The 27,778-nt window shown below is 41.9% G+C and overlaps 1 protein-coding gene across 10 annotated transcripts; it reads right to left on the bottom strand.

The window, feature by feature from the left end:
- Positions 1 to 3,374: 3,374 nt before the first annotated feature.
- FGL1 (fibrinogen like 1) lies at positions 3,375 to 27,264 on the bottom strand. Of its 10 annotated transcripts, none has more exons than XM_080658865.1 (9): positions 26,744 to 26,782; positions 26,202 to 26,250; positions 19,447 to 19,526; positions 16,909 to 17,089; positions 10,295 to 10,454; positions 9,947 to 10,044; positions 9,571 to 9,659; positions 9,213 to 9,400; positions 3,375 to 4,169 (listed from the first exon to the last, which is right to left on the bottom strand). In XM_080658865.1, exons 3-9 carry the CDS (start codon positions 19,516 to 19,518, stop codon positions 4,010 to 4,012), a joined length of 948 nt encoding a protein of 315 aa, XP_080514991.1. In that variant the 5' UTR covers positions 19,519 to 19,526; positions 26,202 to 26,250; positions 26,744 to 26,782; the 3' UTR covers positions 3,375 to 4,009. The 10 variants fall into 10 exon arrangements, with proteins under 10 accessions (XP_080514991.1, XP_080514990.1, XP_080514983.1 ...); XM_080658864.1 differs by lacking the exons at positions 26,202 to 26,250; positions 26,744 to 26,782 and adding exons at positions 19,710 to 19,799; positions 26,308 to 26,382; XM_080658857.1 differs by lacking the exons at positions 26,202 to 26,250; positions 26,744 to 26,782 and adding exons at positions 19,710 to 19,799; positions 20,242 to 20,330.
- Positions 27,265 to 27,778: the final 514 nt, after the last annotated feature.

Genomic DNA, 27,778 nt, shown 5'->3' with positions numbered 1-27,778 from the left:
CTGAAGGGTCACAGGTTCGATTCTGGTCAAGGACATGTGCCTCATTGCAGGCTCTATCCCGGGCCCTGGTCAGGGCACATGTGGTGTGTCTCTCTCACATCCATGTTTCTCTCTGTGTCTCTACCCCTTCCTTCCATTCTCTCTAAAACATCAATGGGAAAAAATGCCCTCTGGTGAGGGAGGATTAACAACAAACAAAAAATGTCAGCTGAAAAGTTTAGTTCTCCCAGGAAGCTTTTCTCATCCTCCCCCTAAACCAGGGCAGGCCCCCTGCTACCAGTATACATGTCTGAGGCACATATTTTTCCTTCATTTTTATCTGCTTTTAAAATTATATTTTTATGACTATACTAGAGGCCTGGTGCACAAAATTCTTGCACTGGCTAGAGGAGTCCCTCAGCCCAGCCTGTACCCTCTCACAGTCTGGGAGCCCTCAGGGGATGTCCGGCTGATGGTTTAAGCCCACTTCCCATGGAGAAGCTCCCACCACCACCACTGCACTCACCAGCCATGAACCCCACTTCTGGCTGAGCAGCACTGACCACCAGGGGGCAGCTCATGCATGGAGCATCTGCCCCCTGGTGGTCAGTGCATGTCATAGCGACCAGTCATTCTGCCATTTGGTCCATTTGCATATTAGCCTTTTATTATATAGGATGGCTAGTGTATATCTTACTAAAAACACCTGAGCTTCATGTGGGCTTTAACTGTATTCTCTGTGCCTGATTCTTGTCGGCACTCAAATATTTGGGGGAATATCTTACCCTTAGTCTTGCTTTCACTCTCACTTTAAAGGTTCTCTCTCTACCTCACCTATCCATGTTCGAGTCAGAAGAACCTGTAGCATGGTGGCAACATGTTTCATTTAGCATCAGAAGGCTTGGATGTGAGTCTTTGTTCCCTTACTTACTAGCTTTGTAACTTTGAGCAGTCACAAAACCTTAGATCCATAAATTCTCAGCTCTGTTCATTGGGATAATATTACTTCACAGGCCCTCACTGGTTTGGCTCAGTGGATAGAGCATCGGCCTGAGGACTGAAGGGTCCCAGGTTCGATTCCAGTCAAGGGCATGTACCTTGGTTGCGGGCACAACCCCAGTAGGGGGTGTGCAGGAGGCAGCTGATCGATGATTCTCTCTTATCATTGATGTTTCTATCTCTCTCTCCCTCTTCCTTCCTCTCTGAAATCAATAAAAAATATATTAAAAAAATATTACTGGAGAGAAACCAAGATGGCGGCATAGGTAAGCACCTAAACTGCTGCCTCGCACAACAATTTCAAAACTACAACTAAAAGACAGAATGGACACCATCCAGAACCACAGGAAAGCTGGCTGAGTGAAAATTCTACAACTAGAAGGAAAGAGAAAAGCTCACAGAGAATCGGAGGTACGGCAAAGGGGCTTTGTGCGCGCAGAGAGGAAGGGCGGCTGAGAGCCTGGCTGACTTTCTCTGGCGGAAGGGGGAAGGAAGCCCCCTACCGCACTGAACCCCAGTTCTGACTGCACTGAACCCCAGTTCCGGGCGAGCCCCTGGGGACCCACGCTCTTGTGGGGGGAATCTGGACTCTGGGGCGGAGACTCGGGAGCCAGGGAAGGCAGAGGTCTGAAGCCGTGCGCGTGCGCGCAAGGGCAAGGCTGACGGGAAGCCAAGACTGTCTGCTACGCCCTGAGACTCCACCCCAGCCGTGGGCAAACTATGGCCCGCGGGCCGGATCCGGCCCGTTCGTCTGTTCTATCCGGCCCGCGGAGCCGAAAGAGCGGAGGGTTCTCTTGCTCTCCCCTCCACTCCTTTACTTTGAATTTATATTAGTTCACACAAACACTCCATCCATGCTTTTGTTCTGGCCCTCCGGTCCAGTTTAAGAACCCATTGTGGCCCTCGAGTCAAAAAGTTTGCCCACCCCTGCTCCACCCCATCCAAGCTGAGCACAGAGGCTATTGCAATTTGGCAAGTCTAATCCTGTAAGGCTGTCTCCAGCACTGAACTTCTCCCAGCATAGACACAGCTGATCCTTACAGCCAACTGGCCTGGAGGTCAATTCCTCCCAGTGATACCAACAACAATCAAGACTTTAATTACAACAAGGCTGTACACACAGTCCACAAAGGGGTGCACCAAGAGTGTCCACCTCAGGTTAACTGGGGAGGCCGACCCACTGGGCCATATAGGAAACCTAGCACACAAATCTACCCTACCAACTCAGGGAAGCAATGAAAATGCGGCGTCAAAGAAACAGATCACAAACGAAAGAAATGGAGGAAAACAAATGACTGGATATAGAATTCAAAACCACGGTTATAAGGCTTTTCAAGAATATCCTAGAAAAGGCCAATAAATATAATGAGACCCTCGAAGATATGAAAAAGGACCAACTAGAAATTAAACATATACTGACTGAAATAAAAAATATTATACAGAGACCCAGAAACAGAATAGAGGAACACAAGAATCAAGTCAAAGAATTGAAATACAAAGAAGCAAAAAACACTCAACCGAAAAAGCAAAAAGAAAAAAAAAATCCAAAAAGTTGAAGATAGTGTAAGAAGACTCTGGGACAACTTCAAGCGTACCAACATCAGAATTATGGAGGTGCCAGAAGAAGAGAGAAAGCAAGATACTGAAAACCTATATGAAGAAATAATGACCGAAAACTTCCCCGACCTGGTGAAAGAAATAGACTTACAAGTCCAGGAAGCACACAGAACCCCAAACAAAAGGAATCCAAAGAGGACCACACCAAGACACATCATAATTAAAATGCCAAGAGCAAAAGACAAAGAGAGAATATTAAAAGCAGCAAGAGAAAAACAGTTAATTACCCACAAGGGAGCACCCATACGACTGTCAACCGATTTCTCAACAGAAACTATGCAGGCCAGATGGGAGTGGCAAGAAATTTTCAATGTGATGAATAGCAAGAACCTACAACCAAGATTACTCTACCTAGCAAAGCTATCATTCAGAATTGAAGGGCAGATAAAGAGCTTCACACATAAGAAAAAGCTAAAGGAGTTCATCACCACCAAACCAGTATTATATGAAATGCTGAAAGGTATTCTTAAAGAAGAGGAAGAAGAAAAAAGTAAAGATAAAAATTATGAACAACAAATACATATCTATCAACAAGTGAACCTAAAAATCAAGTGAATTAAAAACCTGAGGAACAGAATAATCTGGTGAATATAATAGAATCAGGGGCATAAAAAGGGAGTGGACTGATAATTCTCAGGGGGAAAGGGGGGTTCAGGAAGAAACTGGACAAAAATCATACACTTATGGATGAGGACAGTGGGAGGGGGAGGTAAGGGCAGAAGGTGGGGTGGGAACTGGGTGGAGGGGAGCTATGGGGGGAAAAAGGAGAAACAATTGTAATCATATGAATAAAGATTTATTTTAAAAAATTAAAATTAAAAAAACTTAAAAAAATATATTACTTCACAGGATTGGTATAAACAAGGCTTCTGAAAGAAGAGTATAACCTACATAAACATCCTAAAAGTATAAGATATGTTTTCTAGTTATTAAGATCCTGGGTTGTGTTTATAAGATTTCCAGCTTTGTAATCAGAGACCTGAGTTCAAATCCCTACTCATAATATTTATTGTCCAGGCAGTTGATTTGGCAATCCATTATTTGCTGGATTTTTTAATGTGTATATTCAACTGCATTCATACTTAATTTAGTATGTATTTAGGCTTGTGTTAGCTCTCAAGTTGGCATATGTTCTATGCTTTTTATTTTTCTTATGCTTTTTATTTTTTATTCAACTCTTTAAATTTTGTATTCAACTCATCATATCCCCCTTTACAAAGGAATGCAATCAATATTAACATAATCTACATTTATTTGGTGAATATTACATAAAATTTCTGTACATTCAGTAACAAAGACACGTAAGAATGAAAAGTAGTACACAACAATGACCATCATCATACATGTATATGTTCAGAACTGTTACTTTTCAAATCACTTTAAACCAACAGAAGTAAAACTCCAGGGGGAACGATTAAACAATATTTGAAATAAAGTCATTTGGCCTAATTTTCATAACCACGGATTTCAGAGAATACCACCATCCATGCCAGGTGTGCCAGACAACCCCGTTGTCCGTTTTATTGCTATAGGGGCCCGGGTAGTATAAACCATTCAGGTTTGCAGAGTGACACCTAGTGGGAGAAAACATAAACACAGAACAATCAGACGGGAAAAATATTCAGACACCCCTGTAGTATTTTGCTAACAAATGATCAAAACCATCTTTATGAATTCTTCCATTTCAGACAAGGAAATATTTATCAGTTTTCAGAAGCCAAGATAATCCTACAACAGATGGTTTTTTTAAAAAACTGGTGGATTTTAGTACCATAACAAGTCTGAGGATATGAGCCAGGACGCTTGGAGTGAGCATATTGATAAAGAAGCATTTCTGTTCTTAACAGCCTTTAAACAAAAAAGGAAAACAAGCAAACAAAGGCCGAGCTTTGTGGTCCTCGGCCTTGGCAAGAGTGGCGGTGGGTAGCGCAGCGAGGTGTGGCGGAGTGCTCTACCGCTGCTCCCCACGCCCCCCCCCCCGCCGCCCCATAATTTGCACTGACACATTTATCCATCTGCTGCCAAGACGCCACTTCCGTAATTCCAACTCTTTCCCTCCCCTTTTAAAAATTGCTAGCATATCAATATTTTAAACTCAAGGATAAGAAAACAAAGACTAAACCCACAATTTAAAGTTTTCCCAACGGACAACCAATAATCATATGCCTGAGTTGCTGAGTTAATTTTTTACTCTAATATATTGCTCCAATCTGGGTAAAGTGGTTAGGTTATCATGCATTTTAAAAAGTCTCCCTTCTTCCTTTAATATCTATAAACTAGAGGCCCGGTACACGAATCATGCACGGGTGGGGTCTGGCCGGCCAGCCCCATGTGCAGTTGGCCCCACCTCTGATCAGGGTGGGGGACCAATCGGGGGCCAGACCGGCCAGGGGGAGGGGCCGTGGAGTGCTGATCGGGTCCTGGATCAGGCCAGTTGACCACTGCAGTGTGTATCATAGCGACTGGTCATTCTGGTCATTTCGTTGTTCCAGTCACTTGGCTTTTATATATATATATATATATATATAGACTAGTACCAGATGCATGAAATTCGTGCACATTAAAAGGGGATTAATTAGAGGAAATAATTTAATATTGCTATTTGCCCTTTCTCTATAATAGAAGTGTCAGAGATGAAAGAAAATTAGTAAAATGTATATGAAAACCTTCCTCCTGTCAGAGTCTGGGGCACACTATGGGACCCAAAGCCAAGTCCCTGCCCACCCACATGCACCTCAAAATCATGTGAGACTCAGACCCGGCCGCCCCCCTCCATTGGGCTAGATCCAGACCCGGCCAATCTCACCCTTGTCAAGCCCTGCCAGGCAGGGGGCATAGCCTCAGGTCCCCTGGCCCGGCGCCAGGATGGGGGGCATGGGCTGAGGTCTCCCAGCCCAGACCGGGGCGGGGGGCGTGCCTTGAGGTCCTCCATCAAGCCCTGCCAGGTGGGGAACATGTCCTGAGATCCCCTGTCAAGCCCCTCTGGGTGGGGGGCATGGCCTGAGGTCCCCTGTCAAGCCCCACCAGGCGGGGGGAGCAGCCTGAGGTCCCCTAGCCCAGCACCAGGATGGGAAGTGCACCTTGAGGTCCCTTGTCAAGCCCCGCCAGGTGGGGGGGGGCATGGCCTCAGGTCCCTTGGCCTGTCACTGGGGCGGAGGGTGTGGCCTGAGGTCCCCCAGCCTGACACCAGGGTGGGGGGCACAGCCTGAGGTCCCCTGTCAAGCCCTGCTAGATGGGGGGCATGGCCTGAGGTCCTCTGTCAAGCCCTATGGGGGTGAAAGAGGGCGTAGCCTCAGGTCCCTGCTGATTGCTCATTAAGGCTCCTTATGGGAATTTGGCCTCAGCTGTGGGTGCAGCCATCTTTGTGACAGAGTGATGGTCAATTAGCATATTCCCTCTTTATTAGATAGGATTTTGTCCCTGGCATGCACTAAGAGTATGTACAGTGTTATGAAATGAACTGCTGTGTATTTCTTTATTGATACAACCAATGAAAAGATGTCAGGCAATAGGATGTAAAGAGAACATTCACAAAGAATAGTTCTAACATCTATGGAAAGCACCCAAATTATATGGTTTTCCTGAATTAAAAAAAAAAACACACAACACCATATAATTTGCCCATAAATGCCAAGTGGTTGGCTTGGATCATTTACCCACTTGGTAATTCACTCCTGCTGACCACCCTGAAAGTGGTCCTAATCTAAATAGATGGAACTAATAAAAAAAGTACACTAAATTTGAAGTGTCAATAGTGTACTGTGTTTTTAAAACTGCATGGAGTCTGGCCAGTGTGCCTCAGTGGCTGAGCGTCCACAAAGGAACCAAGAGGTCACTGGTTCCATTCTGGTCAGGGCATATGACCTGGTTTCTGGATCAATCCCCAGCAGGGGGCATGAAGGAGGCAGCCAAATAATGATGTTTCTCTCTCATTGATGTTTCTCTCTCTCTCTCTCTCTTTCTCTCTCTCCCCCCTTCCTCTCTCTAAAATCAATAAAAATATATTTTTAAAAATATAAATAAATAAAAGAAAATCTATGTGACAGAAAAAAATAATGAGGAAGAGGTTAATAAAGTTAGACTACAGTAGCAGCAGGCATGGTAGAAGTAACACTAAACTTCTGGAATAATTGGCTTTTTCTCCAGCTTTTCTGATTTCCCACCTGCACAGCCTTCTCATCTCCTCTGACTCCAAGGATGATGCAGGTTCCTTGGGTGGCCAGCCACTGAATTGCCTTTGTCCTCCCTGAAGCCCTATCTTTAAAGTCAGGTAGATAAGGTATTTGCCCAGGTTCACATGTCCGCCAGCATCATTCAGACACAATACAAGCTGAACAACTGAGCAGATACATGGTTTTGATCTTATGCTAATATTAACCGATGTAATTGGGATGTCTGCATATGGAATTCTGTTCAAAGCTAAACATGAAGGGATGCTTGAAAGTTTGTGAATTATAGGTAAGTTTTACATAACTTACAAGGACAGGGAAAGAAAAAGGAGAAAGAAAAGGTGACCAAAGATGGCTTCTAAAAAGAACAAGAAAATTGCTAGGGAAACGACTGTCATTGCCTTTGATTCTCTAAGTAGGAAAGATAACTTTGTCTCTCTGACCCTTCTCACTGGTGTATGTGCTTCAGTTCCCTTACAGATGACCAAAAAGTAAACACACTGGAACTTTTAGAAAAGCAAAATCCAGAGAAAATACTGCTTTACAACTACTTACATTTAATTTGACCCTGCCTACAACTAGCTGTATCCCCTAGACCCGTGGTCGGCAAACTGCGGCTCGCGAGCCACATGCGGCTCTTTGGCCCCTTGAGTGTGGCTCTTCCACAAAATACCACGGCCTGGGCGAGTCTATTTTGAAGAAGTGGTGTTAGAAGAAGTTTAAGTTTAAAAAATTTGGCTCTCAAAAGAAATTTCAATTGTTGTACTGTTGCTATTTGGCTCTGTTGACTAATGAGTTTGCCGACCACTGGCCTAGACTATACAATTCTAAAACCTCACAATAGCAGATGTTCATAATGAGGACTCTCTTGGTTTTAGGGAAAATGAACATATATCTGGCATACCTCCACTTTACACGGTAGATGAATCTTAAATGCTTTAAAAGTGCTTACATCAAAAATGTGGAAAATGCGGATTATGAAAATTGTCCTTGATTGCATGGACAATCTGACGTTTCAGAAATAATTACGCACAATACTATAATGGAAAGTTTAAATGTCCAGGTATTGTGAGGTGGCCCCTGTCTTCTAAAGAGAGGAGATGCTTAAAGCTGGGGTACTGCCCAACAGGTTGAGCACATCAGCTTTGCAGAGCAGGCCCATCAGCTTACTTTAAGGATGGTTGTGTGAGGTGTCCCTGCCTGCCTTAAACGTGTGATTACAACACAGGGAGCTGTCTTGAAACCACTTTGGGTGGAGAAGAGGAATTTGGGATATCTGGACTAGAGAAGAGAAAATGTGGAGGAATACAGTGAATACCATCTGAGCCAGAGCCTGAAGACTTATGTTGAAAAGGAATTACAATTACTTTGTAGCTAACTGAGGAAAAAACTGGCAAAGTATAAAAAGGCAGATGTCAGGTTAATGAAAGCAAAAACTTAATACAATCAATAATGGAGTGAGCTTGCTGATTAAGTAACATCGCAGTGTTCCATCAGAGAGTGGAATTAGGTTTCAGGAATATGGTAGAGGAAATTCTGCATTGGGAAGAGCTTGGGTTCAACGATTTAATGGAAGTCACAGTAATTGAAAAGTATTATTACACAGAAAAATTTACAACAATAACATGGCCACCTCCTATGAGGGGGAAGGTGAAGAGCTACTTGGTTACTAAAAGGCCTGAAAAATTTTTTCCTACATATAAATACTTTCTTTTGCTTCATGCCTAGTTTCTTCAATTTGTGGCCTGCTGTTTATGAAAACAAATCCACAATTCAGGTTGCTAACAATCTTTTTTTTTAAAATTGATTTCAGGCTGAAACCAGTTTGGCTCAGTGGATAGAGCGTCAGCCTGCGGACTGAAAGGTCCCGGGTTCGATTCCGGTCAAGGGCACGTACCTTGGTTGCCGGCACATCCCCAGTGGGAGGTGTGCAGGAGGCAGCTGATCGATGTTTCTCTCTCATCGATGTTTCTAACTCTCTATCCCTCTTCCTTCCTCTCTGTAAAAAATCAATAAAATATTTTTAAAAAAATTGATTTCAGAAAGGAATGGAGAGGGAGAGGGAGATAGAAACATCAATGATGAGAGAGAATCATTGATCAGCTGCTCTTGCTTGCCTCATACTGGCAATCAAACCAGCAACCTGGGCATGTGCCCTTGACCACGACCTCTTGGTTCATAGGTCGAAGCTCAACCACACCAGTCGGGAACAAACATCTTTGTAAAAACAGTAATTTGATTTATTTCTAAGACGTATTTTTCATGCTTTGCTAACATGCACAATGAACGAATCCTCAAAAATACTTCATCGGTGAAGAATTCTAATGAAGATGATTACTTAGTACCAGTATTACAAAGAAGACCAACATGACCTCATACAGACATAATTAATGCCCAACAGTGAGATACCATCAACGCCATTACACCTATGTTTATGAGACGTCAAACCTGTTAAACCACCAGCCGGACTGATCTTCCTCCGCGCAGTTGCCTTCGTAGTTGTCATGATCCCTGTCCCATGTGCTGAATTTCATTCTTTGGTGACTACCCCACCACTGCACCTCAGGATGAAATCTCACTGCAAGCGCGTCTCCTGCTGTTCCAGAATATTCCCCGATATTCAACTCATAGGAATCCTGAAGGAACAGAGGCAATTTCTACTGTCAGTTGTGACTATTAAAAAAGTAGGTTTATGTAACAAACAAAAGAATTCTATTGGTATATGTTTGTTTCCACTGACTTTGGGGTTCATCTTGTATGTTTTATGCATTAATTGATGGTATTAGCTATTTGAAAATTTTATTACCTTTTCATCTCCAACTTTGAAATTTTTGTATTGGGCATAACGGCTATTTCTTTCAAAATCTGCAAGGTCGATTTTTAAAGTGTAGTCTCCTAGAAAAAAAAACAACAAAAAAATCGTAGTGGGTTCTTTTTTAATGTTTTAGGTAACAATGACTTACTGAGGTTTAAAATAATTTCAGTCTTGCTCAGTGGACAGTGTTGGCCTAGTTTCTTTTTCTCTATATCTTAGCTTTACACAGCCACATTTTAGAAAGGGAATTATTGCCCAAAAGAGACCATTGCCATCTGCGAATTAGTTCTATTGTCTATGATTTAGAGAAAAACATTTTAGTGTTGTTTTTATTATATTTCCAATGAATATATTAGGCAAGTCTTACCTTGTGTGGTTAATAAGTGAAGATTTTTATTACCCAGCCAATATTCACCATTTTTTTGGACAAAATTTCCAAAGCCATTTTCGTAGTCATTCCAGGCTCTACAAAATTTAAAGTGAAAGCTAATTTTAGCAAAATCCAAATAGACCTTTGCAGTACCCAAGGTGCCCACACCCCCTCGATGCTGCTCTCACACCCAACATTTCCTTGATTTGTTAATGCACTTTCAGTATTCTTACTTAGAGAGTGAGAGTCTGTCTAATTAGTAGAGTTTAGGACAGGAGAAAAAGGCTCACTTATAAATCTCACATGTCCTACTCCAAATAAACCCTTTTGTCCTAATTAGCACACCTGTTGAAGTTCTCGCTGCCATCAGATCGTCTCTGAATCACAGTCCATCCTCCTCCATCAGACATGTCACAGTAAACAGAGAATTCTGCTGGGCTCTGGAGAGGTTTGATTTTGTAAAATCCACTGAGCTTAGAGCCATCATTGAAAATTTCTGAACAATCTGTTTGCAAAACAAGGTAATGTAACATTTGTTATGTGTCTTTTAAAATATATATATAAAGGGAGCCTCTGAATGAGATTACTCAATACTAATGGAGATAGATAAACACATGGCATAGATAATCAGCTTTTTTAAACTGCATCTTGTACATTAGGAAAGTATTTCTTTTCCTAGTATTTAATTATCCTCTGACTCCCTGATATGATCATAAAAAAAAAAGGAGTGAAATACAAATCTGCTTTTTCATTTCTAATTTTTGTGGAACACAATTTTTAAAATATGTGTTCAGTTGATTACATTTATTTAAGTGGAACTTACAGATTTATCAGACAGAATAGTGGAACTTACCTCTCCTCTGAAGCTAAAATAAAAAGTAGAACTATAACACCAAACAAGTCATATGGGTTATCTTGACTTAGGGCATTGCAAATCATTCAGAAAATCTGGAAATGACCTCAAAATAGTAATTTTTTAAAAAATATGTTTTTATTGATTTTTAGAGAGAGAGGAAGGGAAAGGGACAGAAAGATAGAAACATTGATGAGAGAGGAACGTCATGGATGGGCTGCCTCCTGCACGCCCCCCACTGGGCATCAAGCCCGAAACCTGGGCATGCGCCCTGACCAGGAATCAACTGCCGACCTCTTGATTCCTGGGTCGAAGTTCAACCGCTGAGCCACACTTGCGGGAATAAAATCATAATCTTCTTGTTAGATTCTTACAACCCTCCAGTCTCATTAGACGTTTTACTAAGCCACTGACATTTCTAATCGTCCATGTATTCTTAGATATTTTTGCTGAAAACTGAAAGTTTCTACTATTCTTATCTCAGCATTCTTTTTTAGCCAGGATATTTCTTTGATCATTGAAGCAAATATAGCTACCAGGTTGTCACTATAAAGTGATTCCTGTTTCTTAAACCACTTGAGGGTGAGACAACTTAATATCATTGGGTCTCATTTAGGCTGATCTGTGCAGACTTAAAGAATATGGCGAGCCCTAGCTGGTTTGGCTCAGTGGATAGAGTGTCAGCCTGCAGACTGAGGGGTCCCGAGTCAAGGGCACATGCCTAGGTTGCAGGCTCAATCCCCTGTAGGGGTCATGCAGGAGGCAACCAATCAATGATTCTCTCTCATCATTGATGTTTCTATCTCTCTCTCCCTCTCACTTCCTCTCTGAAATCAATAAAAATATATATTTAAAAAAATATATGGCAAATACAAACTAAGCTATGGTTTAGATGCCCAGGAAGCTATGTTTTAAGGTGAAGTATTGGTATTGGTCACTATACAAAGATTGTTTCAAGAACACTCATTCACAGACTTTTGAATAAAGACTATAATATGACATCACTAACTTTCAAATTTTACCCTTACTATTTTGTTAATTTCCTATCTTTTTAAAAAAGTTTTATCTTCCTGATTGGATAATTCTATCCTTTCAGCAAACTTTTAAGTTTTTCTTCATTTTCATTGTTTTGACACCAAACTGTCTACAACTCTGCTTTGTTACTAACGTATACTCCACTTTAAATAGATTGAATAGGCAATAGGAATCAGAAGAGAAAGGAAACAAAGAAACTTGGTCACTTTCTAAAGCCCTCCCCAAGTTGAAACCAGTCCCACACTATTGCTTTGGTGAGATGATCATCTTTGTAATGATTTAAGCTTTGTTCACATATTTATTTTTGAGACTCAGAAACACAAGTGTTCTTAATACTGCTGAATTATAAAGAAAGGTCCTGTTTTGTCAATTAAACAAGAGTATAAACAATAGGGAAATGATTACCTAAAATTAGTTCAATGTTTGTTCAAAAGCTGACATCTTGTAGGCCACTCTTCATTAAAGAAGGCAGATTTTAACTTTCCTTGTTAAGAAAGCTTTTTGCTTACATTTAACCTCCTACCAAAATGCTGAATAGAAAAGTCTCATAAGGTTCAGACTGTTTTCCAGGCAAATATGGAAATAATCAGCTATAATGTTTGCATCTGGAAAACTTTGTGAATATGGAGTTTTCAGCCAACATTTCCTATTTGTTTTTATTTTATGCCAAGTGTGAGTTTGTTTGTGTGTTTTTTAAAAAATTTCTTCTTCCCAGAGGAAAATGTTATCTACAACTTAAGATCCAGAGGAAAGCTTTCAAGCAGGGGGAAAAAACAACACAGAACAACACCCAACGTATAAATGGAGTAAGCGCCTGTAGCAAAATTAATTGTATCACATAAGATAGGCGCCTGCCATGGGCAAGTGTGACTTCCACTAACAGGGTAGGGTTTTCAATAGTAACTAAAACTATAATTTTCAAAATGTTTTGAGTCACTCAACCCCCCTGGAGAATAGGCAGGAGGACAGGGTTAAAGAGCTCTGTGTTCATGGGACTTAAAAAAAAAAAAGATTTTGGATACTTACATAATATTAGAGTGAAGCCAAGGCTTCCTGCCCCATCTGACAAACACTGCATTAACCTGGGCGAGGTGACTACTTCCTTTGACCATGCAGAAAACAGACCCTGTTGGAAGTCTGAATGTTTAAGCTTTTCATAAAGGCATATGACAACCTGCCAAGTGGGCTTTTCCTCTTGTCCCAGAAGGGAGGCTGAGCTTAAAGCCGGGAACTAAAGGCATTAAAAAAGGCCAGCAAGCCCTGGCCGGTTTCCTCCATGCTTAGAGCACTGGCCTGTTGACGGAAGGGTCTCGGGTTTGATTCTCGGTTCCCGGTCAAGGGCATGTACCTCAGTTGCAGGTTTCCCAGCCCTGGTGGGGGCACATGTGGGAGGCAACTAATGGATGCTCTCACTAGATGTTTCTCTCTTTTTCTCTCTCTCCCTCTTCACTCCCTTCCATTTCTCTCTCCTCCTTTCCTTCCACTCCAGAAAACAACAGAAAAAATATCCTCTGGTGTGGATTTTAAAAAAAAGGTCAGCAGGCCCTCCAAGGGGCATGCTGGGAAATGCCAGAACTGGCTCTCCCACTGCCATTCTCAGCCAGGTGACATAAGAAGGAAACACAAGAGCCCTGGCTGGTTTGGTTCAGTGGATAGAGCGTCAGCCTGCAGACTGAAGGGTCCTGGGTTAGATTCCGGGTCAGGGCACATGCCTGGGTTGCAGGCTCATCCCCAGTAGGGGGCATGCAGGAGACAACCAATCAATGATTCTCTCTTATCATTGATGTTTCGCTCTCTCTCTCCCTCTCTTCCTCTCTGAAATCAATAAAATATTTTTTTTTTTTAAAAAAGAAGGAAAACTAACAGGAGGACCTCTTATGGCTCCTTGGAGAGTGCAATAGTACTCTTGTAGGGTGGGGTGAGTGGGCGCTCTCTTCTGAAAGCCAGGGAGAGAGCATATACAGCCGTTCCCCCGTATCCACGGTTTTGCTTACACCATTTCAGTTGCCTGTGTGTGCCATTCTGAATAGTGTGATGAAATCTCTCGAGTCCCACTACAGAGATTAGTGGGACTAATTCCTGTGTCCAGGTCTCCACACTGTAGACACTCCTCACCTGTTAGTCACTTAGTAGCCGTCTCTGTGATCACACTGACTGTCTCCGTATCGCAGTGCTTGTATTTGTCACCCTTATTTCAGTGATAATGACCCCAAAATCTAAATAGTGTTGTTGGCCATGTGGATGTGCCAAATAGAAGCTGTAAAGTGCCTCCTTAAGTAAAGAGGTATGTATGGATAGAAAAAATATAGTATGTATAGAGTTTGGCTCTATCTGTTGATTCAGGCATCCATGGGTGTCTTGGAATGTATTTCCTGAGGCTAAGAGGGGATTCCTCACACAAATAGTTGACATTCATTGAGCTAAATGCTAAATGCTTTTGTAATCACGTACATGTACGTTAACTCATTTAATCTTTACAACAAATAAACGAGTATTCTTTTTTAATATTTTTTTATTGACTTCAGAGAGAAAGGGAGAGGGAGAGATAGAAACATCAATGATGAGAGAGAATCATGGATCAGCTGCCTCCTACACACCCCCTACTGGGGATCGAGCCCCAACCCGGGCATGTGCCCTGACCCGGAATCAAACCGTGACCTCCTGGTTCATAGGTCAATACTCAACCACCGAGCCACACTGGCTGGGCTCTTCGCTCTCTTTCTTGCACCACTCTCATTTTCCTCTTTTCTCTAGTTTTGATCACACACTTGAGGTTTTCATCACTACTTCCTCTAGCCCCCTCCCCCCAGTCCTGATCCCTTTTCTGATCTAGGGGCTAAAGACAGAGCAACAGGGGCTGAGGGTGACAGCAGCAAATTCAAGGGCATGTGGGAAGTTATATCAAATTTAAATGGCGGCCCTACCCAGTTTGGCTCAGTGGATAGAGCATCGGCCTGTGGACGAAGGGTCTGGGGTTCGACTGCCAGTCAAGGGCACATTGCCTGGGTTGCGAGCTCGATCCCCAGTGAGGGTCATGCAGGAGGCAGCCGATCCACGATTCTCTTTCATCATTGATGTTTCTCTCTCTCTCTCTCTCCCTCTCCCTTCCTCTTTGAAATCAATAAAAATATATTTTTTAAATAAAAAAATAATTTTAATGGCAAGGACTTCACATCCATCCTCCCCTAGGAAATTAGATCGGGAGAGAAATAGATACGATACATAAATCTGCTCATTTTTGTCAGGACCCCTTCCAGTTTTATTTGAAAAATTTTTAAAAATGATAGCTATACCGTGAGCACTTACTGTGTGGCAGGCACAATTCTAAATGCTTTCATTCATTTAATCCTCACAATAATCCTATAAACTAGCAGCTGTTACTATCCTCATTTTACAGCTGAGAAAACTGAGGCATGGAGGAATTAAATAACTCGCCGGAGGACATACTGCTAGCAGGGCTGCAATCCATTCTTCAAACAATAGGCAGGACAACCCTCGTTTCAAAATAGACTGTTAATATGTGTTTGGATGACTAAGGGTAGGGACATCCAGGGAGGGCAGATCCAGGCTGGTCCTTCAGGAAGATGCTCTGGCAACAAAGATCCTTCTAGGCTTCTTCACCAAAACATGCTAACTTAATGGGTTGCCTGTCTGGTTTCACAGTCCTTGGGAGCTCTGACTCAAGGCACTTCTAGTTACCTTTCTTTATAAGAGTGTTACCTTTCTGGGCCAGAAGCTGATATCTAAGGCAATGCAAGGCGCATTAACTTGCCTTAATAAAATACCATAGATTGGGAAGCTTAAACAACAGAAATTTATTTGCCCACAGTAGTGGAGCATGGAAGTTTAAGATTAAGGTGTCTGTATGTTTGGTGTCTTCTGAACCCTCTCTCCTTGGCTAACAGATGTCTGCTTTCTTGTTCTGTCTTTATGTGGTCTTTCTCCTGTGCACCCATATCCTTGGTATCTCCCTGTGTGTCCAACTTTCCTCTTCTTGTAAGGACACCAGTCAGATTGAATAGGGCCCATCCTAATGGCCTCATTTTAACGTCAGCACCTCTTTAAAGGCCCTGACTCCAAATATAGTCACATTCATCATGCTGGGGGTTGGGGCTTCAATGTGAAGATTGGGAGGTAGGGGACAGAATTCAGCCCATGAGGCAGGGTCATCAATCAAATGGCCTTCTGACCGTTCTGGTGATCCCCTTCTCTGTGAATCATTTCTGTCCTCCACAATGATCGACCCAAATGGCCCAGTGAGATCTTACAACTATTGCTTGTTTACTTTAAAAGAGGCCTGGAGGAAATCAGGTGAGTAGTTTTCTGAAGGTAACAATGATATGTTCAGTGCTGTGTTTCTAGGGGGAAATACTGGCCTCATGAAAAGGAAAGTCACCAAACTATAGAATATACACATAAAACAACTCTTTTATTTTCCTAAATGATTTTCATTCCTTTTCTAAAATTTTATTCTATTACCTTACTTATTTCCCAAAGGCACATCAGAGTTTCAGAAGGAAAAACTGTACCAAGAAAAGATACACAAGTAAAAACAAAGCTCGCCCTAACCGGTTTTGCTCAGTGGATAGAGCATCGGCCCACAGACTGGAGTCCTGGGTTCAATTCTAGTCAAGGGCATGTACCTTGCGGGCTGGATCCCCAGTAGGGGGCGTGCATGAGGCAGCTGATTGATGTTTGTAACTCCCTTCCTCTCAGTAAAATCCATAAAAATGTTTTTTTAAAAACCCCACAAAGCTCAATTGTAAGATTTTGCAAATATAATCTGCCATTTGCAAACTGATATTTAAACAATCTGTTGTCTTGACCTCTTATTAAACTATAGAAATCCTCCGATATTGAGCATTGATATTAAATGTCCCCTGCAGAGATAACAGAGAAAATAGGATAAAATATGATGGAAGACATTTAAATTTGATATGATGCTTTATGTTGCTGGTTACTGGAATAAAAAAGCTCTTTAGCAAAACCTGAAGTGATCAAATGATTAGCATCATCATTGCACGTGGGTTTATATAAGTTATTGAAACACTAAAGAAAAACAGATTCTGACCTGCATATTGCCTCTTGCCTCCAAGGTCAATGACACCGCTCTCCTCTCCTTTATCCAGGAACTGGATTTCCTTCTCATGCAAAAGCTGAGCAATCTTGACCTGTTGTTGTTTGACCCGGGTCTCAAGCAGGTGCACCTGGGCTCTGAGACGCGCCTGCTCCTGGAGACAGTTCTCAAGAGCCTGCAAAGTAACGTGCATGTTGTTCTGATGGGAAATAAATGCTCCTGGTAAGTTGGATAAATTAATGATTCAATTTTGTTCCCAATTCCCATTTCAGAATATTATTCCAACCAGGAAGTCATTAAAACTTCTAATACTATTAGTTATTTGAAGGATAGAAAGTCATGGTTTATGCTAATGTGCTTGAACTAAAAAATGTTATAAAATAATCTGATGATTACGCTAAGAATTTTAGAGTCACTCTCTCGTTTGACCCTCATAACTATTCCATGATGAGGGAATGGGTTCGATCCTGATGAGGAAGCTTGCTCAGGAATTCCCAGTGGGCAAGAGAAGTCCAGATTTAAATCCAGCTCAAGGTTTCTAGTCTCAATCTCTACATGACACTAAGTGCCTCTTACTAGTGAAATTATCTAGGCCTTTGAATGACCTTTTGATATTAACACATTGCGCACCAGTAGTTTTATTGCTAGCTTTACCCAGTGGCCAGGTAAGTTTCTACTGAACAAGTACAAAAAAACATTTTACGAAGATTCATACTTTAAAAAGATATTAGCTTGTAAGAACATGTAATAAATAAGTGCAAAATGCAATGGGTATTTAATTTTAAGGCGTGCCTTTAACATTTATGTAAAACACTGGGTAATATGAAAACATGAGAATGCTCGTGATCCGCCTAAAATGTTTAATATGTTTTAAAATTATAATTGAATGCTTATGATCTTAGACATATGGTCACCTTTGTTAAAAATGCTTAATTTAGACTCTCATATTTTTGAACATCTCACCCATTTACCTGTTGCTGAAAATTCTACTGGGTTCACTTTAACTTTTTGCTTACTTATCGTTTTGTCCTCAGTCACTTTAAAAAGGGATGGGAGGACCCTGAGCCTTCCAGTTAAGTCATTTATCTACTCTAAAAAGTCAAGTAACCCAAGACTATTGCCGGTGAGAGAGTTTATTAGCTTCTTTCTAAAGTGGCATCTGACTGGGCAAACCCTCCAAAGAGAAAGCAAATGTGGTGGGTGAATGGGGAAGGAGGCTTATAGAGCTGGGTCTCCTGGGAAGAGGGACTGAGGCCAGGAAGCTGCAATAAAGCTCATGAGTGCTCAATGCTGGGAGCCGTACTAAGGGGGAGTGGGGGAGGGGGGAGAACAAAAGACAAATTTTTGCCATTTTCACCTTGACTTCTCTATTTGCAGCCAATGTCATGATCTCCTGTGGTACAAGCCAATGTTTACTTCTGAGAAATTATCAATTTTAATGTGTAAGTGCTTCACACTACTTTTATATACATTGATTTCTAAAGCAGGCATTTGGTTGTAGTCCGATATATTTCCCAATTTATATTTGCATCACTTCCTGTCCCTGTCTTTATCGGCTACCTTGAATTCATTCCATAAATACGAGGCCCTACTGCGTTCCAGGCCCTCTGCTAGGCGGTGAGAACAGCACAATTAGATAGCCTCCTCGGGACAAAGGAAAGAGGTACATCGCTTTCCTATGAAGGATTATAATGTAAATACAGAAGTGTAGCCTCACAACTGAAAGTCCCATCACAAGAGAATGGAGAAGGGGAGGTAGAGACCCCCGCCCCTGCCTCCAATTTCCTGATCCAAGTCATTGACTCTCCCCGCTATTTCTCTAGGATTATTCCTTATTTGTTCTTGATTTACCCTCTTTGGTTTATCCTCTTAGCCCATTGAGTCCCACCTGTCTAAAACAATGAACAGCGAAGACTTTTGATGGTGTCTGGAATCCTTGTTGCTTTCTAATAGTGGAAAATTGTTTGTGCTCTTGTTAAATACAGTGGACTATGCAACTTAAAAATAACTGAAGGGATTACAAGGCAAGTATGTTCAATCTGTTCAATGTTTATGAGACTGGACATACAGTGTTAATAAGCTTATTTAAAACCTAGGAGTTTTCTTCCTCCCAGGACTGTGAGTAAATGAGTATTTTTACCTTTTTACTCATGAATGGAGGAAGGCATAAGTTTATTGTAATTACTTTCGAATTATCGGTCTAACTTATACCAATAGTGTTCAATAGTAGAAAGCTCAGGGTCCATATTATGGACAGTTTTAAATTCCTAATGTTAGGTAACCACCCAAATAACCCCAGTAAGTTAAAAAAGAGTTTACTGACTTGTTGTCAATACTGATTTTTTACTTCAAAACCTTTTTAAAGCACGTGGTAAGTGCCTACTATGTGGCAGGTGCTGCCACAAACCTTCGTTTCCACCCCTTAGATAAGTTCTTCAGTGTGACAACTTACTATACATTTTCTGCAAAATAAAATAACATGCAGATCAAAGCAGGCATTACAGACACAACAATAGTCTTTTAAGAGCTTACCCAGCTTGCCTTGCCCGTTACCAGAGCAGTGGTAACAAGGATGAAACTGAACATCTTCGCCATTTTCCCCATTGAAAGGACTGCAAGAACAAGAAGACTTTCATGAAGTTATTTTCTGTGAATTTTTCATGAGGGCAGGGTTAGAGTCAGACACAAGGCCATCCAGGAGGTCAGATGCAGTTCCAGGTCACCTGAGCGTCGCCAAGGAAATTCTCCTGGACTTTGCCTGGCTTCCCCCACAGAGACAGGTCCTCTCACAGTACCTTTAATAGAACTGAACCTGTTCAACGGCAAATATAAAGGAGGGACTCTGGATCTGTGGGTGGTCCGAATGTGCTGCTTGTACACTGGTGCTGAAAAGGCACAGGCTCTTGTTAACACAACACAAAAGGTCTAGATTTTTACTGAACTGCTTCCTAGTGTGTGGCCTCAAGCAATTTACTACAAGGCTTTTTATCTCTAAAACTAGAGGCCCGACGCTAAATTCGTGCGTGCGTACGGTCCCTAGGCGATCAGGGCCATCTTCGCCAGGTGCCGGAGGCCTGCTCCACCCTTTGCCGCCACCCACCCCCAGTTCCACATTTGCCATTGGGCGATCGGAGCCTGACGGCGAGGGGGAGGGGGGTGGAGGGGGGGAGGGGTGGAGGGTAGGGGGGTAGAGGGGAGAGAAGGAGGGAGCCAAGAAGTCGACTGTTCCTGCCTGCTCGCAGCCCCCGCCCCCACCATGGGTTGCTCTCTGTGTGTGGCCTGGCGCTGACCCCATCCCCCACCACCTACCCCTGATTCCCAGTTCACCATCAGGGGATGGGAGCCTGCCGGCCAGGGAAAGGGATGAGAGGTGGTCAGTGCGCCTCATAGAGACTGGTCGAGTGGTCATTCTGGTCATTCCACTGTTAGGATCAATTTGCATATTACCCTTTTATTATATAGGATGGAAATCCCAATTCCTACTTTGCAGGACTGCAGCAATTTTGATGTAAGATTTTAAGATACCCTGGCATATGATAAGTGCTAAATGAATAGTAACTCATTTTATATATGGAAGACAGCTTTTATTTTTAAAAGAAGAAGGAAAAAGTTACAACAAATAGCAGGTGATGTACATTGTTTGCCTTAATGTCTTAATGTTTAGGCAAACTACCAAGGTAATATAAAATCTTTAGGCCCTATTTGAAATTGTGGAGGAAAATTCACTTTACCATTTCTCAAGATTTTTTAAAATCAATCTTGAAATCATTAGTCTTGATGAGAAATTTTGCCCATCCTCAGAATAACTTCTGTATGCTGCCAATGGTGAGTTTTTTAAAAAATATGTTACTATTGATTTTTAGAGAGAGGGAGGAAGGGAGAGGGAGACAGAGAAATATCAATGTGATAGCAGAACATCCATCTGCTGCCTCCTGCATGCCTCCCACTGGGGATCAATCCTGCAAGTGCCCTGACCAGGAATTGAACTTGCAACCCTTTGTGCCTGGGATGACACCAACCAACTGAGCTACACCTGCCAGGGAAGTAGTGAGTTTTTATACATTTTAGAAGCTAAGGTGCCTAGAAAGACAGAAATATCTGTGTTATCTTCAAACAAATTGTAAACATATGGTTTCTGTTAAAATAAAAAAACTGGAATCAACTGACATTTGTTAGCCAATTTTTTTTCTTATAGAAGTTATGATTACTAGGTCCTTTTAATGTGTCTCTGTCTCAATTTTTTATGTAAATGGTTCCTAAACGTGGCTATCCATTAGGGTCTCTCAGGGAGCTTTTAAATAATCATGTCTAAAGGTGGCAGCCAGACCTTGGAATTTTTTAGACTACCCTCTGAGTGCAACGTTTGGCAAAGATTGGGAAGCAATCACTTAAAGACTGAATAGGCAATATATGTTTAGTCTATGTTATTAAAGTAGGTAGTTCTTATTCCTCCTGGGGCCAAACAAAATACTTACAGAATGGGAGAGGCATTGTGCACATTCAGTCACAAACAGCATGCATGACCTTCTTGGGAAGCATTGTAAAAGACAATATGAATTTTTAGAGTATGTGAAATGTGTGCATTACAGAGAGTAAGAAAGAGTCTGCTAAATCTAACTGTATAATCTTACTTCACACATGATTGCTTCTGGCTGACATTTTTATAACTGTGTACCTAGAACTATGCTATGCATTTTATAAACATCGTACTTAATCTTCAAATAACTATACAAGGCAAGTACTATTATCCTCATCAAATAAATTAATTATAGATCAGAGAGGTTAAGTCACTCCCCTAAGCTCACACAGCAGGTGTATGGAGGACCAAGCAATTGAGCTTTCCACCTTGAAGGCTTGCCCCCAACCTGTACTCTACTTGGCCTTCCTCCCTACATACATACAGCATGGGGCAAAAGTGGACTTACATTTGTGAGTACCTGAAACACAGAGTTTATTCCTGTATTATTATTTATTAACTAGAGGCCTGATGCACGAAATTTGTGCAAGGGTAGGCCTTCCTTCCCCCGGTTGCTGGCACTGGCTTTCCTCTGGTACCCGGGACCTGGGCTTCCCTCGCAGCCCCGGCTTTGTCCAGACGGTTGTCCGGAAGGACGTCCGGTCTAATTAGTATATTATGCTTTTATTATTATAGATTATTGTATTATTTTCCATACATTCTGAATATCCCTGCTGTCTACAGGGACATAGGCTGCAGCGAGGAGTAGAGGCCCTCTTACTTGGCCTTCTCCACTGAATATCACTCTCACTCCTGAACATGGCTGTGACTTATTTGCTCTTGAGCCACATGCTTCTCTAAAGGGACATTAGGCCTGCGTGGCGGGAGAGGAGACAGCTGCACTGAAGCCGAAGCAGTCCTAGGGAATGGTAGCATCCGCAAGCATTTACCGATGACCTGCTCTCCGCTCAGCACTATGCTAAACGCTGCGAGAGAATAAAACAGCTGCCTCAGCAAAGTGATGTTTTGAGGAAAAATACAGAAAATAAATATTAAAACGGAAATTAAAGACAATATAAGTTATGTAGCCATGACACCATATGTAATTAAATATAAAAACTAAACTCCCCCAGACCACCCCTTAAGAAAAAATTAATTACTTTCTCCACTGTGATCACACACTGTATTTACAGACCAATACAGCACTTATTCACTCAGTAAACATGGTACGCATGCCTGCTGTGCTCCCGGCACCGTGCCAGGTAATGGAATTCTCATTTAGTCAGCCTTTCACGTCTTTCTCCAACTGCTTCCCTTTATCCATGCTGTTTTGCTTCGAGTAAGCTTTTTGAGGGAAAAGGCCACAGCTTGCTAATTGTTGTATCCCCAGCATCTAACCTACTTTGGCAACTCAGATAAAAGTGTAGTTATTGCCTTTGCAGAAAATATTTCCCAGGAGGGAAAATCTTTTACGGAGGGCAAAATGTGATTTCCTTGCCATAAATCTGCACTCTGTTTATTCTGACATACTTCCTCCTCTACCCTTATTTTGGTCAAGGGGAAAACAATGGGATAAGTGCATTTTTGAAAGTAAGGGTTGAGGAGGAGGCAGGCACTTTTAGTTGGATCGAACTCATGAATTTATTTTTTCTTTCTCACAAAACCCTACTCCCGAGCCCCCTTGAGTCTCCTGAGTCTCTTTCTTTAGTGCCTCGTTGTTCCTTTCTTAATATATTAAATCAAACGATAAGAAATGACATATGTTTGAGCATTTTTGACCTACAAAATTGGAAGTTTCATATGATTCAAATTAATACATATTGGTTAGATGGAAAAAAAACACACACTTGAAATCATGGTAGCCTTTTGCCAGAAGGCAAAAGTTAAAAATAAAATATTTGCAGCTTATATAATGAAAGAAAACAATTTAGTAACAACCTGTTTTTATATGAATGCTGCCTCCATGTGAATACTATATAATAAAAGGGTAATATGCAAATTAACCGTCACTCTGTCACAAATATGGCGGCGCCCATAGCCACAAGATGGCGGCGCCCACTCCTCTCAGCCCTGCCAGAGTCCCCCAGTCCCGGGGGGGAGGGGGAAGGGTGGCTGCTGAGCAGTCAGTGTGAGCTGCCTGGTGGAATGCTTGCTTCGTCACCGTGGCAACGAGGCAAGTGTTCCGCGCCCGGCCATGGATGGGCCTCTGGGCCACGGAGAGCCTCTGGGCAGTGGGCGCAGAGTGGCCAGGCCCCACAGAGAGCTATGGAGCACGAATTCGTGCGCAGGACTACTAGTACATTAATATACATCAATTAAAATACATTTAAAAATTTCTAACACATAGCCAACATGTGGAATCTTATAGTTCTGCCATGAGTCAATCCTCAGGATGTCTATAGAAAAGAAACTACAGCTTTAAAAAAATGTTTTTATATCTATGTCTGAGTCTGATTCTTGCATAAGTAACAGTGTTAAAAGTGCTCTGGGAACTAGGAAACTATATAACACTAGTGGCCTGGTGCACAAAATTTGTGCACATTAAAAGGGGATTAATTGGAGGAAATAATTTAATATTGCTATTTGCCCTTTCTCTATAATAGAAGTGTCAGAGATGAAAGAAAATTAGTAAAATGTATATGAAAACCTTCCTTCTGTCAGAGTCTGGGGCACACCATGGGACCCAGAGTCAAGTCTCTGCCCACCCACACGTGCCTCAAAATTGCGTGAGACCCAGACCCAGCAGCCCCCCACTGCTCATTTGGATAGATCCAGACCTGGCTAGTCCCACCCTTGTCAAGCCCCGCTGGTCAGGGAACGTAGCTTCAGGTCCCCTGACCCAGCGCCAGGATGGGGGGCGTGGCCTGAGGTCCCCCAGCCCAGACCGGGGGCGGGGGGGGGGGGCGCGCACATGCCTTGAGGTCCCCCGTCAAGCTCCGCCAGGTGTGGGACATGGCCTGAGATCCCCTGTCAAGCCCCGCTGGGTGGGGGACATGGCCTGAGGTCCCCCGTCAAGCCCCACCAGGCGGGGGCAGGGGGGGCTGGAAGCGCAACCTCAGGTCCCCGGGCACTGCACTGGGAGGGGGGAACAGCCTCAGATCCCCTGTCAAGCCTCATCGGCAGGGGGGGTGCAGCCTCAGGTTCCCCCTGAACAGGGGGCGCAGCCTGAGTTCCCCTGACCCAGCACTGGGGATGCACCTTGAGGTCCCCTGTCAAGTCCCACTAGGCAGGGGGGCACAGCCTCAGGTCCCCTGGCTCAGTGCCAGGGTGGGGGGTGTGGCCTGAAGTCCTCTGTCAAGCCCCACCTGGTGGGGGGCGTGGCCTGAGGTCCCCCGGCCTGGCACTGGGGCAGGGGGAGCAGCCTGAGGTCCCCTAGCCCAGCACCAGGATGGGAAGTGCACTTTGAGGTTCCCTGTCAAGCCCTGCCAGCCTGAGGTCCCCTGTCAAGCCCCACGGGGGTGGGCCTCAGGTCCCTGCTGATTGCTTGTTAAGGCTCCTTATGGGAACTTGGCCTCAGCTGTGGGTGCAGCCATCTTTGTGACGGAGTGATGGTTAATTAGCATATTCCCTCTTTATTAGATAGGATATGTTCATATTGCTGTACCTTAAATTTGCTATAAAATAAAGGGCCAACAAAATGCTTTGGCAGGTCTCTGCATCTTGGTGTCCTGAAATTCCTATCTCATTGGCATTAAGATAATCACATCTGACTTTTCCCAGAGAAAGGAGGCAGCTTCTAGTCTTTAGATCCTTAGACAATCAGGCATTTCAAAGTGTCATATCCATCTCCATAGTCATTATGTTAATTTGACCACCTGTAGAATAATTCCTGAGGCTATCTGAAGTCTGCTGAAAGTCTGCAGTGCCCTCATTTCTTTCTCTCTTCCAGTTTTTTACCTTATTTCTAATTCTAACCACCTTCTACAATATTGAAGGAAAGTTTAGGTATTAAGAAACTTGCTTTGAGAATGTGGTCTCCATCATTCATCAGTGTAAACCATTATTATTCGGCAAATCTGGCTTGTGGTAAAGTTATATCAGATTATTTAGTTCTTCACTATGCAACTAGTTGCATTTCTTTTACAATATTTTTGCTTTGGGCTACTTCAAAACTTTTTTTTTCAAAACTTTTAATTATTGTAAAATAGTTTCAATTGACTATTCTTTGATGTACTGTATTATTTGGTAAACTAGTCTAAGTCTATAAAGTCTAATTTCTTCCCCACTAAAATTTTTTAAATTTAAGTTTGGAATGTAAACGTTCAACAGCTAATATTAACTTTTACAAACACAATTATAAAAGCATGTAAAATTTCAAAAAATGGTATGTTTTAAATGAGCTATTATGGAAAAAAATACAAGATAAAAGAAATTTTAAAAGAAAGGAAAGGTTATCAAAAAGAGCATATTTAATAAGTTAGCATTCACAAATGGACTGCACCCTTAATGTAAGACAGTTCAAAATTTACCCATGACATGGACTTAGAGATTGTTTATATGCTATTTTCTTCCAACTTTTTTCCTTTTAAAAAAAATAGAAAATAGCAGTATCTTTACTTATCTCAAGAATTTATACTCAATGAAAGCTTTCAAAGCCTAAATGAGTTTATCTCCAAAGATAGAAATAAGAAAAATATTTCTGAAGTTTTTACTTCTGAAGTGGAAATTATAAAATGGTCCATTGTTTCCCACTTTGTATATTGAAACTTCAAATATAATTACATCAAATTCCCATTCAATTCATCCATAATGTACTGGGAATGGGAAGGAGATAAAATTCGAAATCTCTTTTCCAAGCTGCAGAAGCAGCCTTTTCTCTCATCGGCCTGACCTGTCTCAGTAGCTGCCGGTTGTTTATTGAGTTCTGCTGAAGATCACATCTATGAAATAAATGAGCATTATTACAATTATGTCCAAAGCGAAGAGATGTTAAATACCTTGCTAAAGTGAGAACCGAGTCAGACACAGCGCAGGCTAGGTCCGGCCACTCTGCAGGATCCTTTAACTGCATCAGGATTTGTAATTTTTTCTCTATTATTTGATTAGAAATATGGACAATGTTGATTCTGGCTTTAATCCAGAAACAAATATGTGAGGAAATCAGTTTAACTGGAAGCAAAACTAAAAGAGGAGATTCAAGGACAGATCCCAATACTCTGATATTTTTCTCCTATTTGTATGATTTTTTATGAAAGATACAATAATATGTCTTCACAAAAATACATCTCTGATTTTTAACCTCTTATTATTGGGCTCATCCAGAGAAGTTTTGTAGTTTGATTAACTTCAGTAATGCTCACTTAAAGCTTAAATAAAGCCAAAGTTCAATTGAAGCTTTGCTTTATAGTGCTAATAATAATGATAAAGTTTTACCTATGAAGATATGAATTAAAACGTCATTTCAACTACAATAAAAGAGAATCTAAATTTTTCTTAGTTATAGAAATGGGGCAAGTTAATAATTGCCAAGATGAAAGGGTCAGTTTATTTGCAAAAGGATTCCCCGAATGGCAAAATTGTGAAATTTATCTGTAAGCATCAATAACCTTCTAAACGAGTTGTTCCTTTTGTTTTAAACTCCAGAGGATTTTTGAATGTGTAGGGGGTGACTTGTTAGCTCCATCGCCCTATTGCATAATAGTTCAGACTGCAAATCCTGGTTCATCGTTTTCTTTTCATTCTGATGTTACTCAAGCTGTTGTTTGCTATTTGTTCTGTGATCCCTATTTCTTAACTCAGATTCCAGTAAAATACTGAAGTGATGTTTTCTCTCTGTTCTTTGTTGTTTTCTGGACTCAAGTACTGCGGGTGGTAGGCCTTCCCATTGAACATTTTCCTGTCATTCACTCAGGAAATTTGAAATACATCCAGGAAAAGGTAATCCTGATGATTTACTGGAAAGAAAAACAGTCAGTTAGGTTGAAGTGATTTACACACTCAGGAGAAGTAGATATGATACACAAATTTCATGCATCGGGCCTCTAGTGATAAAATAAAATAAAATAATTTGAAATACAAACCTATATTTTCCTCCTTGTATCCCTTTTGTCTTTTCCCCATTCAAGCATTTAATAACTGCTCTGCTCACTTCCTCAGAGGAGGGACAGTAATAACGTAACAGTAACTAACATATGTGGCACATTTATTATGTGCCAGACATGGTATGTTTAGTAAAGAATTCAGCCACAATAGCCCTATATGCAGGTATTGCTAATACCTCCATTTCACAAATGAGGAAACTGGGTAAGAGAAGTTTAAGTAACTGGCCCAAGGTCACACAGCTAGAAAGAGGTGGCCAGGATTCAAAGTCTGGCTCAGAATCTGCACTCCTCACTATTAAAAATAGACAAATCTGTCTCTCAGGGACATTGCCTCAGAAAAAAACCTGGAAAAAGCAAATCGAAGGGC

The sequence above is a fragment of the Plecotus auritus genome, assembly GCF_963455305.1.
Source record: "Plecotus auritus genome assembly, chromosome: 3".
NCBI lineage: Eukaryota > Metazoa > Chordata > Mammalia > Chiroptera > Vespertilionidae > Plecotus > Plecotus auritus.
The sequence above is the reverse complement of the archived record's forward strand: the minus strand, read 5'-3'. Positions and strand labels throughout refer to the sequence as shown.

Bases quoted from the DNA above. Each gene is read 5' to 3' on its own strand.
- FGL1 (XM_080658857.1), bottom strand. From the start codon at position 20,323: ATGACCACTCGACCAGTCTCTATGAGGCGCACTGACCACCTCTCATCC. The intron at 19,800-20,241 runs GTGAACTGGGAA...GTGCCTTTTCAG, and splicing joins CAGGCTCCCATCCCCTGATG to CACCAGTGTACAAGCAGCAC. The intron at 9,660-9,946 runs GTAAGACTTGCC...TTTTTTTTCTAG, and splicing joins TCACTTATTAACCACACAAG to GAGACTACACTTTAAAAATC.